This window comes from Petromyzon marinus, chromosome 12 (genome assembly GCF_048934315.1).
Source record: "Petromyzon marinus isolate PM22_M1 ecotype Great Lakes invasive population chromosome 12, UKy_Petmar_22M1.pri1.0, whole genome shotgun sequence".
Taxonomy (NCBI): domain Eukaryota; kingdom Metazoa; phylum Chordata; class Hyperoartia; order Petromyzontiformes; family Petromyzontidae; genus Petromyzon; species Petromyzon marinus.
The window spans coordinates 4,961,526-4,979,015 of record NC_133678.1 but is presented as its reverse complement, the minus strand read 5'-3'; the positions used below and the strand labels follow the sequence as shown (position 1 = coordinate 4,979,015).

At 52.2% G+C, this 17,490-nt stretch overlaps 1 protein-coding gene across 1 annotated transcript; it reads right to left on the bottom strand.

The window, feature by feature from the left end:
- Positions 1 to 1,164: 1,164 nt before the first annotated feature.
- LOC116941645 (delayed-rectifier potassium channel regulatory subunit KCNS3-like) lies at positions 1,165 to 8,164 on the bottom strand. The gene has a single exon (XM_032952935.2). It carries the CDS (start codon positions 7,703 to 7,705, stop codon positions 6,134 to 6,136), a length of 1,572 nt encoding a protein of 523 aa, XP_032808826.2. The 5' UTR covers positions 7,706 to 8,164; the 3' UTR covers positions 1,165 to 6,133.
- Positions 8,165 to 17,490: the final 9,326 nt, after the last annotated feature.

Below are 17,490 nucleotides of genomic sequence, written 5' to 3'. Positions count from 1 at the left end.
AAGGAGTGCATTATGGGAAAAAAGTATCGCTCGGCTTCGTTTCCATGAAACAATTAATGTCACTCGTAAGGAGGCTAACCAACAGCGAAACAGAGATTGTAAAAAGCGAAGCAGAACAAACAATACAAACATGACGGTGAATTTATTTTTACATTTTTTATTGATCGCGACCCTTAGGAGTCAAATTGCAAATTTATAATGGCGACAGTTTAATTGAATTGCCGAGGTGAAGGGATGTGGGGTGGTGCATTGTTGCACGTGCAGTTTTAAGTAACGAAGTTAGGCTATTTCATGTGTGTGTGTTTAACTTCTTTCGCGCCGTACATAGCCAACCGTGCTAATCGGAGGTGCGGGGGAAGGACAAACTAAACACAGAAAGCAGTTCGAAAGAAATTCGTTTGAAATCTAGATAATGTAAAAGTGCTATAAGCTCCCAGTGGCTTCCCGATGTCAGACAGAAGAGCGTTCCAGACGGCCGCAGAAGCGCATCTGAAATTGAGTGATGCAAGTGACTGTTTTTGTTTTACGGCTAACTTATACTGCCACACGCATACCACGTGAACCCCGCGTACGTCGGAACATATTGGTGCCATTGCGAGTAAAATCTCTGCAACAACGTACAATGTCATTACATGCTTAGGTCCACATTTGATAGCTGTACGTGCAATGCACCCAAGTCTCGTGTGCCTTTTAAAAATGGGTTTAAATTCCCAGATAGTGTCTTAAAATGGGACATTGCTTCTGTAGTGTTCACATGCCAATGCTGGAGACTTGATGTACTTTTTTTGTACTTCACAATTTACCAGGAGCGAATTGCAAGTTTTTTTTTTAAAACACCATAATCCAGTGGTCCAGTGGTTTCACCTATGCCGGATCTGGGAAGCGAAGCCCGGTTAGATTGTACCAATAATAACCCCGGTTTACGTCGAGGATGCGTTCCTGAAATGTGCGACGACGTATATCGAAAACGACGGTAAATCAAAGCGATTTACAGGGCAGTCGCAGGTGGTGGTGGTAGAGGCGAAGGCTGAGAGGCGACGGATCGCGAGAAAGGACGGACGATCCGACGCAACCCGGGTGGCATCGTTAATAAAGCGGCGACCCCGGGTGGCATCGTTAATAAAGTGGCGACGTATTTACGAAACGACGTTGAAAAAGTGGGGGGGGGGGGGGGGGGGGGAAGACGTAAAGTTGGGGCGTTAGTGTACTCGGATGGAAGGCCGCAAGTGGCCTGCCACGTGTTGTAGGCGTGGGGGGCTGCGAGGTGGCCGGGAGACGGCAGTGCGAAGTGTGTGTATTTGTAAGGTTACCTTTTTTATATATATACAACTTTATGACCACCTCTGCCATGGGGTCAGGGCAGTAGCGTAACTAGCGTGGGGGCAGGGGGAACCTTTCCCCCCCCACCCCCTCACCGGGTGGCCAATGCTACGAGTTGGGGCCCCCTAGACTATCACCACGAGATATGCTTTCAGCTGTTAAAAGACGGAGCCGCCCCTACAGCGTTAAATGTTCGAGACCGTGAGCGTAACGATGATGCGATTACGCAAGAGGAAGCGCGATAGATAATAGCCTTGGTGCGACCGTGCGAGACGAATCAAATACTGGGGGGCCCCACCTGACCGATTGCCCCCCCCCCTCCCGAGCTGATAATGTTGTCACTACGCCACAGGGTTAGGGGTTGGGTCCATACAAGGTGTCAGTCCGAATGCATGGGCAGTCAGAATCTGCATTCTCCATTGCTGCCGTAAGGACCACGGAGACCAAGGGGCCACGTGGACTGCAGCCCGCCCACCCTACCGTCTCGAACAGCAACGGGGAGGACGACGAAATTCAAGATTCGGGTGATTACAAAAAAATCCCCATTCAACTTTAATTTTGGGAAGGGCCGCCTTTAGTGGCGAGAGTGCTCTTTGCCCTACGGACCCGGCCACTTGGATCCGATCGCGACTAACGGTGAACGTCGGCGGCGGGTGATATCTGAACTGGTTCTGATTTCTCCTCTAGATCGACTCGGCCTTAAATCGAATGGTGTTCACCCGCAGCGGCGTGTAAACGTCAGCTCTGGGGGTGGTGGCCGGGCGCGGTGTTGGCCCCACGGCACCATTAATGCCGGGTCCCCGCCTACTGTGATGTACGTAAGTATGTTGAACTTCTTTCGCACCGTACACTGTAGCCAATTATTAAGGGGTTCGCTGGCAGCGTTTGCCCACAACCGGTCTACACGGGGAGTGGAGGGGGCCGGAGAGGGGTGGATTTTTCTTTGTTTATTTTAAAAATGGGCGGATGCTGTGGCCTTCAAAACGTTGATAGAAACACGGGCGACATTTGGCCTCGGAAATGCCCGGGACATCTATCACATTGTCCCCTCGAATGGCTCTGAAAGGGCAGGGAGATAAGGGGGGACCCCCACCCCCTCCCCCCCCCCATCGTCCGTCTCGGGTGCTTTTCCACGAGCCACGTCAATCCATGCGAGTCGCGTCCATCTCGGTCTCGAAGTTGGAAGTAACAAAGACCGAAGGTCCCCCCCCACCCCCCATTTAAGTCAAACGCCACGCGAGCCAACAACACTGCCCAAAGTGCATTCGCACTGCCTAATTGTTCCTATATTAATCGTCGGTTACTCATATACAACACCGTCCATTGTTCATATACACCGTCAGTTGTTCATACATGGCACCATTGTTCATGTAGGACACCACCCCATTGTTCATATACAGTACAATGTCGACTGTTCGTGAATCCCATTGTTCATATTCATCATCAGTCGTTCATATACTACACCACCCATTTTGATTCAAAGCTTTCGTGACTGCAGTGATTCATATTCTTGGTTCTTTCGGTAAAGTCACGTTGAAGGGAAACAATAAAATAATAATATATATAAAACAATAAAATTCTCACTTACGTTTCGACTGCAACACAAGCAGTCATCATCAGGTGTGAAAACCAACGGCAAGAACATTTGAAAGAAGTGGCGGTTTGTATTTATTTATTTTTAAACGTTAGCACCACGGATAGCGATTTTCACAGTTTGTTTAGATGGCCGAGTCCATCTATGTTCGGAAAAGAGGAGGGGGGAGACGAAAAATTAATGTATGCTGTCTGAAAGCCATCGTAAGCATGAACAATCAATTAAGACCCGAAATGGTTGATCAAATCCTTCCAATGATTGCTAAGCCAGAATCCATCTTCTCGGTTTAAATTGTCTCTGTGTTTGTATATGTGGATAGCCTCATGAACGAATCTCTCATGGTAGCCAGATGGCTTGCAAAGAACCTCTGTCTTGGAGAAGTCAATGTCATGTGAGCCTACTGAATTATAACAGTGATCTGCCACGGCCGAGGTGTTGGTCCTACCGTGTTTTAGGTCTGCTTTGTGTTCACGAATGCGGTCCGAGACATGTCGTTTGGTTTCTCCAATGTAACTACTACCACAGAGGCAACTTAGTTTGTAGACACCAGGGTACTGTATGTCCGGAATCACATATTTTACAGACGGAACAAGATCACGGATTTTATGTAATGCGTTGAAACGGACCTGGATCTTGTGTTTATTCAAGATTTTGGAGATCTTTTTTGTGATCCCCGCAATGTAGGGTAAAGTGATGGTTTTGAAAGGCTCCTCAAGAGGGTCCTTCTTCATGGTTTGAGTGATAGCTTTGCGGATTGTATAGTCGGAGTAACCATGAGCATTATGAGCTTGGTGTACGTGCTTGAGTTCACTGCCTATGTGTTCCTGGTCGGATATGCATTGGGCTCTATGGTGCAGAGTCTTGATGAGAGAATTCTTCTATGATGGATGGTGGTGGGAATCCGGTTTCAGATAAGCATCCGTATGGGTAGCTTTCCTGTAGACAGAGTGGCTCATTGAACCATCAGGTCTCTTTTTTATTAGGACATCCAAAAAAGGTAGCTTGCCATCTTTTTCGAATTCCATGGTAAATCTGATGGCTGGGTGTATGGAATTGATGTGGTCGAAGAATTGGTCTAGAGCAGGCCGGCCATGTGGCCAGATGACAAAAGTGTCATCCACGTACCTCTTCCATAAGGTTGGGTGCAGAGTGGCAGTCTGGATGGCGTCAGTCTCAAATTTCTCCATGAAAATGTTGGCTATAACCGGAGATAGGGGGGAGCCCATTGGGGTGCCCACAGTTTGTTTGTAGAAAGTTCCATTACAAGTGAAGTATGTATTGGTTAAGCAGTGTCTCACCAGGGGGGTACCTCAGTGTTTAGTCCTTGATGAACCAAGTCTTGTTTTATATATATATTTTATTATTTTATTGTTTCCCTTAAACGTGACTTTACCGAAAGAACCAAGAACACCACCCATTATTCGTAGATGGCACCACTCATTGTTCACATCCCACAATGACTATTGTTCATATACAGCACCGTCCATTATTCATATACTGTACATCAACCATTGTTCATATACAACGCCATTCATTGCTCATATACAACCGTCCATTATTCATGTACAACACCACCCATTGTTCATAGACAACAAAGTGCATTGCTCATTATACATCATCCATTGTTCATGTACACCATTGTTTATGTACACCACTGCCCATTGTTCATGTACATCGACCTGCAAACCTCTGTGAGTCCACTGCTGTGAGGTCCTTCACCATTGGGTGCGGTTCTCGGGGGGCTATACTTGGCCATACTTCACCACGGGGTGCGGTTCTAGGGGGGCTATACTTGACCATACTTCACCACGCTGGCGAGTGGGCGTTGATGAAGGCGAAGGGCGCATAGACATGGTGTGGGGGGGGGGGTAGGGAGTAACTGACGGTGGATGCTGCTGCACTGCCCTCTGCTGACAACGCATCACCGCGGCAGCCTACAGCACCCGTTTCGTGCACCGCGGTCGTCCCATCCAAGCACTTTTCAGGCTCAACCCCTGCGCGTTTGCCTCCCGAGATGTTACGAGATCGGACGCATTCCGGGTGACTCGTGTTCGTCAAAACACGAATCCGTTGCTCGTAGGCAGTAACTTGGAGGGTCACACGCAGTCGGCTCGCATCTCGCGTGGCTCCGCACTTGAATGTCACCGTCATTTGCTCAGCTTTGTAATAAATGGCCTGCCACGTGGGTGGGAGCTCAACATGGCCCACAGATGAGAGTGCTGCGTTGGACGATTTCGGTCACCGCCGGCCCACGAGAGTCGCCTCGCGGCCACACACGGCCGCTTCCCACCGGGACGGATAGGTTCAATTCCCATCTTTTTTTTTTGCCAAAAGCACACTGGGCTCCCACTGCGAGGCGAGCAATAAAAACAAATGAAGGTCGCATGGCAATCCCAAGCTTCGGAGTCATTGTGTACCGACATCGGACGGCCTGTGTCGCGCTTCTAGTTTCCAAGCGATCGTGTTTGCTCATCCGGTGCCGGTCGCGTGTTCACAGCGTTCCAAAAATGTAAGAGCGACAAACAGAAAGTCAACACACAACAACGTGGATTCATTGACGCACTCGACACGGGGGTGTCTCCCTCACTGCCGACGCACAAAAGCAACGGGGCGAATCGTTGGTGCTGAGATGCAGGGGGACATGCGTGCTCCCGCCGTCTGCGGGATTTGATCCCTTAGAGTGGACGAGACACGATCGTGATCAAAAGTGAAGGGGATGAGGAAAGGAGGCGAGAGCGGTACCCGTTTCGGACAAACCGATCGCTTGACGGTCGCCTTGGATGGCCCTGTGACCGTGTCAGGAGCAAACGGAAGCAAGGAGATTAACATGGCAGCACCAGGGCCGGAGGTCGAGGAGGTAGGAGCTCAGGCGGTTCGAAGTGGTGAAACTAAAATGCGACCGACAGTGGAGTGGTCGCGAAGACGATTGTCTACTACAGAACAACGAGTGGAGTCAGAGGAGGAGACAGGGAGGAGGAAGAGGAGGAGTTGGGCACAGAGGGGGATGATGAGTGGGGATTGGGAGGGGGACGATAGTGGAATGGCCTTGGAGATGATGGCGCAGGGCAGAAATTAGTGGAAAACGAGGACCAAGAAAACAACCCCATGAGTGAGTAGTGCTGATGGTGATGGTGGGGAAATGCCAGGCAGAAGAAGCGTGCTGGGCCGCCTTGCTCACGCGCGCACGCACGGCATCGAAGAGTGGCACACCGCCGGCCTTCACGACAGCTCCCTCCGCTCGCCGCCAGACCTCGCTCGGAGCCGAGGGCCCCGCTCACCGGCCCAGCGTCCGCTCGCGTCGCTGTCCTCGTCGTAGTCGACGCCGCCGACGCCGCTCGTGGCCACGCTGCGCAGCAGCGAGGTCATCTTGCGCGCGTAGTAGTCGCGGATGTTGACGCCGGGCAGATCCTCGGCGCTCAAGCTCTGCTCGTCCGCCTGACGCACGGCGGCCTCCAGCGCCTTGTGCAGCTGATAGTACTTGGAGAACTTGTTGAAGATGATGGTGATGGGCAGCGCGACCACGAGGATGCCGCACACGATGCACGCGGTGCCCAGCATCTTGCCGAGAACCGTGATTGGGTACGTGTCCCCGTAGCCCACCGTGGTCATGCTGATGGTGGCCCACCACCAGCACATGGGGATGGTCTGCAGGCTGGATTCCTCCTCGTCCTTCTCCACGGAGTAGACGAGCACGGAGAAGATGGAGATGCCGACCGAGAGGAAGAGCAGGAGGACCCCCACCTCCTGGTAGCTGTGTCTCAGAGTGGCGCCCAGCGAACGGAGCCCCGTGGAGTGGCGAGCCAGTTTGAGGATGCGAAATATGCGCATTAGCCTGAGGATCTGCACCACACGCCCCACGTTCTGCAGCTCGGCGCCGCTCTCCATCAGCCGGTCGACCGCCAGCGTGACGAAGAAGGGCATCACGGACGCGAAGTCGATGACGTTGAGCGGATTTCGGGCGAACGCCTTCACGTCGGGCGCCGTGGCCAACCTCAGGAAGAACTCGACCGTGAACCAGGCGACGCACGCGCCCTCCACCAGCTCGAGGTTCGGGTCCTCCATCTCCTTGCCCTCGGCGTCGTGGCGTCGGAACTCGGGCACGCTGTGGACGCACAGGGTGGCGATGGAGACGAGCACAGCGGCGAGCGAGCACACGGCCACGAGCTTGGCGACGAGCGAGTGCGCGGGGTTCTCGAGCACGAGCCACAGCTCGCGACGGCACCGCGCGCAGCGGCCACCCTGGGCCGCCTCGGCCGGCGCCTCGTAGAGCAAGTTCGCGATGAAGGAGCGGTCCGAGCTGTCGTCGCTGTGCCCGTCCCAGTCCTCGTCGTCGTCGTTGTCGTCCTCGCGCTCGTGCATGCGCTCTTGGAAGCGCAGGCTGCAGCACGAGTCGAGGAAGAGCCGATGGATACCCCAGTACTCCATCTCCTGGCTGAAGGAGATGGCGCACAGGTCGTCGGCCACGTGCAGCCGGCCCGTGTAGTAGAAGTTGACGATACACGGGAACACGCACGGGTTGCGGTCGAAGTAGAACTCGCGCTCGGCCACGTCGTAGTCGTCGCACAGCTCGAGGATGGCTTCCTCCGAGTCGCAGCTCATCAGTCGGCCGAGCCTCGTGTGCGGGAAGCGGCGCAGCGTGCCCGCCTCCAGGCGTCGCTTGAAGCCACCCACGTTCACAGCGATTGAAGCGGCGGCTGCTGCTGCGGCTGCTGCTGCTGCTGCGGAGCCAACGCTCTCGTCCACGCCTGTGCACTTGGAGCCGGGCCGCTGGAAGATTTGTCCGAAAACCATGGCGAGCGAGGGTGCTGGTGAGCGCTCGACTGCGGCGAGGTGGGTGGGGAGGGTGCGGAGTTCACGCCAAGCCGGGCGGCTCCTCGTGTTCGCAAGCACCGCGCAGTGATAGCCCAAAGTGGCTTAGAAACGCAAGCCGGGTGCGTTTAACAGAGTAGATGGATTTGTTGTTGTTGATATGCAATTTAAACAATCCCATAAGATGACGCCAATTTTGTTTTTGATCAAATTAGCAACTTGACATGGCAATACAAATATATCTTTAAAAGGCACGTCATTTAGCTTTAAATAAAAGCTCATTCTGTACATGTATATACAACTCCACAACCACCCCCCCCCCCCCCCCCCTCTACAGGCGCTAAGAGGCGCGGCTCGCTCCTCCAGGCGCAGTGCTGTGTCCCTACCACGCCGCTTCCCCTGCGCGAGGCTCCCTCCTCCTCCTCCTCAAGTGAACGGACGTGCGGAGTAGCGGTGGTGGCGTGGAGGAGGGGACGGAGAAACGGGGGTGGTGGGTAGGTGGGGGGGTAAGAAGGGAATCTCTCCTCTCCGCTTTCAACCCTCCGACGCGCGCTGCTGCGGTTGTCGTAAAGTATCGTGCCATACCCCCCCCCCCCCCTTTCGCTTGAGATATTTTTGGCCTTCGCTCTGCGTCTTCGTGCTGTGCGTGGGCGAGCGGGCGAGAGCCGCTCTCCACTCGCGCGGAAGGATTCCCCACCCCCCCCCCCCCTCTGCATTAATTCACTCATCCGGGGGAAGCGACAGAGGTGGTGGTGGGGGTTTTTTTTGTCGCCGCCGACTGAAATATGCGGAGGGCGTCTGCATTATTATCCGGCGAGTGTTGTACGCACGCGCTATCGAGTGTGCAGGCGGTGCAACTGCACCGGGGTCCACGGAGACACGGGGGGGGGGGGGGGCTCGCGCATGCGAGTGGGGCGGCACTCCACACTGCCCTCTCCTGGCCACCCTTCTCGGCTCCACTCCAACTTTAACCAGACCTTGTGGTTACGAACGCAAGTTCGAACCAGGCAAGATCTTCGCGTCAATTGATCGAGGCGTGCATCCCGAGGCATCGACTGCTTTATTAAAAATATTCTCGCACTCGCAACCGCGCCGCGAATCGCGCGTGTGTTGTAATCGATTATGGATTTTAATATACCGTGCATTGTATGGTTCACTCAGTCCCTAGCAGCAATCAACAAATGAAAACAATTAAAATCCATTATTTAATCGAATCATGAACAGGTAGTCGAACCACGATGGGTGAGAATTGTAACGTGCCTAATGCGCACTTAAATCACACTCGTTTTAAGAAACGCCCTGGGGGGGGGGGGGTTGATTGACTCGTGAAGGGATTGCAGCCAACAGGAAATGAGGGAATGCGCACGAGAAGACAACCACCCGGGCAGATGCAGCGATGAGTTCGTGAGTAGTGGGTGTGGATCGTCACATCGCGGAACCGTGAGGAGGCCCTGCATCCAGCAGTGGACAGAGAATGGATGGAAGATGGCGATAACTATGAGGAATCAGCGACGACACTGCTCAATCTAGCAGTAAAAAAGTACACGTTGTACTCCAAGTCAATTAATCACAACGCAATGTCCTTCCCCTTCATGAATGCGTTTTGCCTCTTGTGAGTTCGTAATTTCCAAAAAGCGCGCGTAGCCTCGGTTGACAGTCTAACTCAGCAACACGCAGTGTGGACAGCATCGCGCCTGGAGCATTCAGCACCTCGCAGCGTGTGGACAGCGCCAGAGCCGCCAGCCTCAACATAGTGGCGTAACAATGCATCGATTCGCCGACCTCGTGTGTATTATAAATCGCTCGCATCGTAGGAATGGAATAGTGTGCGTAAGTGTCTCTGCGTTTCGATTCATGTATGGTGTATGTTGACGGTTTTACGTGGCCCCTGCACCCCCCGTAGTCACGTTCACGACGAAAGTGAAACAACTTTATTGAATCTAAAGGAGAATGGGGATTGTTCCATCGATACAACTCCACCCAGCCTCCATGCAAGTCGCATACAGAACCGATTCATCCCGACCCACCACCCGAAATTCCATGGTTACGGTCAGTAAAAAAAGGAATCGAAATTTTGTATGGATTGTAATGTCTCAATGTAGTACAGTATATGCATTGTATATTGTCTCATTCGTTTCGTTAGCTGAAAAGTTAAATTTGCATGTAATTTGCGAACCATTTGCATTTACGGTAAACATTAGATTTTTACGGGCAGGATGAGATTCAATTGTCTTGAGCGTAATATTCAATTGTATCGATTAATCATCAAATCCCTCTTTCCTCACACAAGTGGTCGGCGACACAGCATGTAGATACTCAACAACGATGACTTACTTAATATTGTCCTGATAATATCCCGAGTTTTTAAATACATTTTTAAAGTCCTACCCTGGAACGAGTGTCTAAACAATTTAAAACGACTCGTGTGTGGGATGTGAAAGGGAAAAAATAGGTTGCATCCGTAATTTAATTTAAACCAAACTCAAAATATTCACAGGATGGAAATTTTTTATACAAAAAAACTGAAGGAGCGCACGAAAAAAGTTGGTTTGTATTATTGCCCAGCCGTGGCTCGGCTCAGACGCAGCTTATAGAAAACCCTGAGTATGGCTGGGACCCCATGTATGTAGAACTTCCTTCGCGCCGTACGTAGCCGACAGTGCTAATCGAAGGTGCGGGGGAAGAACAAACCAAACACAAAAAGCAGTTCTAAAGAAATTAGTTTTAAATTTAGACGATTTCAAAGTGCATAGCTCCAGCGGCTTACTAATATCGGGAGGAAGAGCGTTCCAGACGGCCGCAGAAGCGCGTGATGAAAGCGCGCGATGCAGTGACCGTCTGTGTTCAATGGTTAGCCAAACAAAAAAAACGCACGCACGGACGCGCAAAAATGCCCAGGACCGGCTCAAATGAAGCTTTGAGTCGGTTCACTTGAGCCAGAGCCAATCCCGTGCCGTGACTAAGAATACAGGCCATAGTGTACTGTTCATTAGTCTGGTCCACACCCCAGATTACCTGCTCCTCCTTCTCCTCCTGTGCAGTGAAGCACGTGCGCTCTTCAGCTGTTGGCCGATATTCATTTTTGTGCATCGAACAACGTTCGTGAAACGTCCAGTTAGATTTGCTATCAGGAATCAGTAAGGTAGATTTTAACCGAAGCTCAATGGTCTTCACAGCGCACTTACAACCGTGGGCAAATGTACTGCCTTTAAAGCCTTTGACCAGTTGCGGCGTCCCATTTGGTAAGAGCACTTGTGCTTATGGTTAAAACACAACATGTTTTTATGAGTGTTGGAAAAAAAATACCAGCAATAATAACAGCAAACAATGGATGTGATCATTAAGAGGCAGAAGTTCTCAAGGTTTTTTTTGCAATTGAATTGTCACTTGTACTTATTAACAACATTTCTAAGATAAGTATAAAAAAAAAATACAGTTATTTTGACAATGACAGTCCCGTGTCAGCTGCTATGGATGATAGCACGCGGGTTCCTTTGGGCCACGTGTTCACGTGGCTGAAGAGTGCCGCGCGCTGTCGGCTACGGCTATCATCGGCGTTGCCACTCGACACGCTGTCAGATGTCACCAGGCATGACACTCGTGGACGTATTATGCAGGCATCGTGTGCTCGTACAGTCGCCACGTCAATAGCTTGTGGAGCCCCGTGACATTTTGTCAGGTCACTTTAGTTGGCTACAAGTGAATTTTAAAACACGCAATATTTACATACATTCACCCCGATGTTATCGTCATTGTGCTCGCCGTGTCACGCAGCGCAGAACGGACCGCGGCAGCAGATGTCATAGAACTACTCCATTCCCGAGATCCCTTAAATGCGGCCTCTTGACCACGCAGTAGGGGGGGGGGCAGCACTATCCCGCCGATGTATACATTCTCAGAGCTCGAAGTCATCCAAATGCAATGCAGAACCCAATTTATTGTGACGGGGAGTTTGATGCAGTCATTGGAGAGCGGACTGAGACCATCAACTCACCACAATGAGAACCCCGTTAAACGTAGGCGGCTGCCTGGACTCGACCTCAGGATTTCGGCGGTCCAAGCCCTCTGAGCCACAACCACGCCATCTCAAGAACAAGTTTCATGTTTACCGTGGATCGATTTCAGAATCCAAAACGCGACCCCGATTTCTGAGAATTCATTCAATCGCAAGGCTTGCGGAATCGGCACACTCATAGTAATAGATTATCGTGACCCCTATAGCCACTAGAAGCGCTACAACAATGCGCTGCGATGTGCGTTCCAAAAAATAATATTCTTGTGTTGGAACCACGACCTCAGATTTTGAGAATTATTTCAATCGTCACAAGCCAAGTTAACGTAACCGAACCACAACTGTGACTCGGACCACCGCATAAAGGGCTCGCTCAGAGTTCCATGGTCTCCGAAACAGCAGCAGCTAACTTTTGGGAAAGGGATGCCTTTTCTTCTTAATGATATCTCTTCGGGTGCCGCGATGGCTAGATGTTAACTACCTCGCCTGGTTTACTGGAGGTCGTGAGTTCGACCCTGACGCCTGCTGTATATTTGGAGTTCGCGTGTCTCTCTCTCCCGCTCCCCGTGGTCGCGTTGATTTTTTTTCCGGGTCCTCCGTTCACCCCCCCCACCTCCACATTTTAGAATCAACATGCGTTTAGAGTAATTTGGCTGCTACACATTTCTACGTGATAAGCCATTTAGTTGAGCTATTATCCGTGATGGCAAAGTCGCTTCTGAAAAATAGCTATTTATATATTTCGCTCAGTGGGTCTTACACAGTGGCGGATTATCCTCGTAGCAGAAGTAGCGACATATGTAGTAGCTGCTACTACTACTACATATGTAGTAGCTACTACTACTACATATGTAGTAGCTACTACTACTACATATGTAGTAGCTACTACTATGCTAGGGGCTCCGCACTTTCAAGGGCCCGGCGCTAAATGCTTTCAAGCAATCAATTCCGGTTCAGTGATTCTGCACTTGCTCTGTTACTATAGTACTATACTGCCTTCAACTTTTATGAACGACTGGGTGTTTAAGGTTAGCGATTTGTGTCGTATTATCTGGCTATATAGCAAATGAAAAAATACAATTACTTTACTATGCAATTTTAATTGTTTTAATGTTTGTGTCTTTTTTTTTATTTAGGGCCCCTTCATAACATATGCTACAGGCCCCGCACTAGCTTAATCCGGCACTGGTCTTACACCTGGTAAAACAACGCGTTTAGTAGCGTCATTGTTTACTCGACGCCTCTGAGCGAGCGAGGGCGTGGAGAGGCAGTACCATAGAGTCCACACGAGGGCGCACTCGTCCCAGGGACTGCAGGACCGCCTCCAGAATAGACGCACGTGTCACGAGGCGTGTCTCGCAACGCCGCGTGTCTACCAGTCGTTACACACTCTCCCCCTGGGCTACAAATCCCCCGTGTCCCTATAGCGATACCGCGTGTCCACGAACCACAGTACTCGAGAACCTAGTCCAGTTTATGTGTCCCCCCCCCACACACACACACACAACACCACACAATACACACAATACACACACAACAGACACACACACAACGTTGGCATGCGTTGTTACATCGTTGCACGGCCCCACTTTGCACAATCCACTGCTGGACGAGAGGGCCTCCAACCACGACGAGGTTTGGTTTCGTGGACGTCCGTGGACTCGGTGTACATCAGCACGCTGGACTGTGCGGGCTGGTGACAGAGGGAGCCGGGGGGTGGGAATCACAGACGTGGTAACTTCGAGGCTACAGGACAATGGGCAGCAAGGCAATGCCCCCTCCTGCTGGCTGGCAACGTGGCCCGGCGTCACCGCTCTCTTATGCGTCGTTGGTGGTTGTTCATCGAGAAGTGGTCCTGAACCGTCATTGCAGCCTTGCACCCCCTTGGGTTCCAAAATCGTTCAAAACTCCACGTATAATGTTTATAAACACGTAGGGGGTTTGAATTAAACTCAGTGGTTTTACTTACGCGCCCGTGTTTAATTTGCGTTTCGATGATTTACCTTCTAAAAATAAAAAAAATCTGGCCACGTCTCGTACCCCCAGAAAAGGGCATCTCGCACCCCCAGGGAGTGCGCGCAACCCCCGGGTGAAGAAGAATCACGGATCGAAGAACTCGCAAGACTACAGCCAGCTAGGCTTCCGATATCGGAGGTCGGGCGTATTCCGGGGAACTCGTGTTCATCATCAACAGCAGCAGCGCCGTTGCTCGTGCAGCGTCCGCAGTTCGTACACATTCGACGTCAAGCCACTCGCCCGCTCGCATCTCGCACGGCGGCTCTTTGGGGGATCCACGCTTCTTGACGTCGTTTATTAAGGACCACCCGTCTCTCGTATCCACGTGCATTGCGGTTCTTGAAATACTGAGTTGTTTTTATTGAATTCGAAATGGCTCTTCTTATGTCGATTGCCTAACCTCTGCACTGCACACTCCCCACACACACACACACAGACAAAGACAAATATCCCCGTATAGCCTTAACAGACTGTTGGGGCAAGTGCTGTGAGCGAGCACCTACGAAGGCCAGCACAGCACACGAGGGGGTGGGTGGCCAGCACCACGCCCGGCCGCCTTCGTCTCCCCAGTGGCGATGATGTTTACACACCGCACCAGGTACTCATTTGAGGCAGAGTAAACCTAGTGGAGGGCCCAGAACCGTTTGAGATAATGGTCACTGCAGGGTGTTGTAGTAGCTACTACATGTGTAGTAGCTACTACATGTGTAGTAGCTACTACACGTGTAGTAGCTACTACATGTGTAGTAGCTACTACACATGTAGTAGCTACGGGCCCCGCACTTTCAAGGGCCCCGCGCTAAATGCTTTCAAGCTATCAATTCCGGTTCAGTGATTCTGCACTTGCTCTATTACTATAGTACTATACCGCCTTCAACTTTTATGAACGACTAGGTGTTTAAGGTTAGCGAATTGTCGTATTATCTGGTTGTATAGCAAATGAAAAAATACAATTACTTTACTATGCTAGTTATAAATGTACGTGTTTTAATATTTGGGTGTTTTTTTATTTATTTAGGATCCCTCATAATATCATGCTTACAGGCCCCGCACTCGCTTCATCCGGCACTGAGCGGGACTCGAACTCGCGCATCCGCGGATCGTAGCGCAGCGCGCTAACCACTGCGCCACCTCTCCCCCCCGTACGCACACAAAACAACGAAGACTCCCCCCCCCCCCCGGCACAGCCTCACACGCACAGATGCCGTCTCACACTCGCGTACGGTACACGACCTCACAGCTCGCTCACGTAGGGCGCGCACACACACACAACCCTATCTAGGCATTTACATATTGTTTGGGCAATCGCTATCAGCGAGCATCTTATTAAGGCCGGCACGCACCCATCCACACATACACACACGCCCGAAAAGTAACACACATGCACCCCGACAGACACACACACACCCCGACAGACACACACACACACCATGCCACGCACTTACAAACCCTGAAATGCACACATACCCCGACAGACGAACACCCTGACATGGACTGTGAAAGGCGCGCGCGCACACACACCTCGACAGACACACACATTTACTCCCTAACACACACATCCCCTGACAGGTACAAAAAAAGACAATCGACCTCGGGGAGACCCGGGACCGGTTCAGATATGAATCGTCACTGGGTGTTGGCCTTCAGAGGGAATCGAACGCGAGCCGCCGGGTTCGTAGCGCAGCGCGCTAACCGCCACACTACCACTCCCCACACACACACACTAACACACGCACCCTAACAGGTACAACAACCGCCATTCACCACTAAGTGGCGGTGACGTCACCACGACGCTTGTGCCAGGCTATGTGCACCTTGAGGCCACGTGAAGTGTCGAACGCCCGCTGGCAGGTCACGGGGCAGACCCAGGTGCCACGGGTCGACTGACTGAGATGACTGGCTGATGCACCACCTGTGCCCCCTACTGTGCCAACCTGCTGTGCTTTAGCCACCCGGCGCTCCGCTCGTTGTTCTGAGCGTCGCTCCTCCGCCCTCCGTTGTTGTTGGAGGGCGACTGCCTCCAACTGCTCAGCAGCGTCCTTCACGAGCCTCCTCCACAGAGGCCGATCTTGACACCGCTGGTACCAGTCATCGGCCAGTCCACTCAGCTCCACGTCCTCCTGTACCACATCACTCCATCTCTTCTCTAGCCCGTGCCGCGCCCGTTTAGCCCCCTCAATCCGGCCGAACAAAAGCTGTTTCGGCATGCGGTGGCTGGGCATGCGGGCTACATGACCCAGCCAACACAGCCTTGCCTGCCGGAGGAGCTCACCGATGGGACCTTGCCCAGATCTTTCAAGGATTTGTGAGCTCCTTACACAATCCAGTCTGGTTAAACCCAGGATGGATCGTAGGCAGGCCAGCCTAAATGTTTCTAACCGGCGAAGATGTTCCATTAAGGTGGTCCACGTTTCGCAAGCGTAGAGAAGGGAGGGAATGACCGTGACCAAGAAGACCTGAAGCCTATTGCGGAGCGACAGACCAGGTAGCTTCCACACAGCGTTACGCAACCGATGAAAAGATATTGCCGCTCGACTGATTCGGAGTAAGACCTCTGCTGTTAAACTGGAGCCGGTCCGGCAAAACAACCCCCTACCTCCTCGCCGTGCCGGACGAGCAACTCTGTCGTGGACAGTGCTGTGGGGGGAGGTCCAATTTCGATTGGCTCCTCCCCTCATGGCATCTGTGACCACCACAGGGGCTAAACGGGGGCTCTGGACGGGTGCGAGGGGCTGGTAACCCCTCCACCTTCAATTACCACTAAACTACGACTGAAATATAACAGGTACACACACACTAACACACGCATCCTAACAGGTACACACACACTAACACACGCACCCTAACAGGTACAACAACAACCGCCATTCGCCACTACGTGGCGGTGACGTCACCACGACGCTTGTGCCAGGACATGTGCACCTTGAGGCCACGTGGAGTGTCGAACGCCCGCTGGCAGGAGGTCACGGGGCAGACCCAGGTGCCACGGGTCGACTGACTGAGATAACTGGCTGATGCACCACCTGTGCCCCCTACTGTGCCAACCTGCTGTGCTTTAGCCACCCGGCGCTCCGCTCGTTGTTGTGAGCGTCGCTCCTCTGCCCTCCGTTGTTGTTGGAGGGCGACTACCTCCAACTGTCCAGTAGCGTCCTTCACGAGCCTCCTCCACAGAGGCCGATCTTGACACCGCTGGTACCAGTCATCGGCAAGTCCACTCAGCTCCACGTCCTCCTGTACCACATCACTCCATCTCTTCTCTAGCCCGTGCCGCGCCCGTTTAGCCCCCTCGATCCGGCCGAACAAAAGCTCTTTCGGCATGCGGTGGCTGGGCATGCGGGCTACATGACCCAGCCATCGCAGCCTTGCCCGCCGGAGGAGCTCACCGATGAGACCTTGCCCAGATCTTTCAAGGATTTGTGAGCTCCTCACACAATCCAGTCTGGTTAAACCCAGGATGGATCGTAGGCAGGCCAGCCTAAATGTTTCTAACCGGCGAAGATGTTCCATTAGGGGGGTCCACGTTTCGCAAGCGTAGAGAAGGGAGGGAATGACCGTGGCCGAGAAGACCTGAAGCTTAGTGCGGAGCGGCAGACCAGGTAGCTTCCACACAGCGTTACGCAACCGATGAAAATATATTGCCGCTTGACTGAAATTGGGAGTTGTGGGGGTGGAGTGTCCGATGGTAGAAAATACCCAGGCAGGTGCTTAGTTTTGGTGGGGCTGAGGGTAAGGCCCCATC

Coding starts and splice junctions, on each gene's coding strand:
- LOC116941645 (XM_032952935.2), bottom strand. CDS start 7,705: ATGGTTTTCGGACAAATCTTCCAGCGGCCCGGCTCCAAGTGCACAGGC.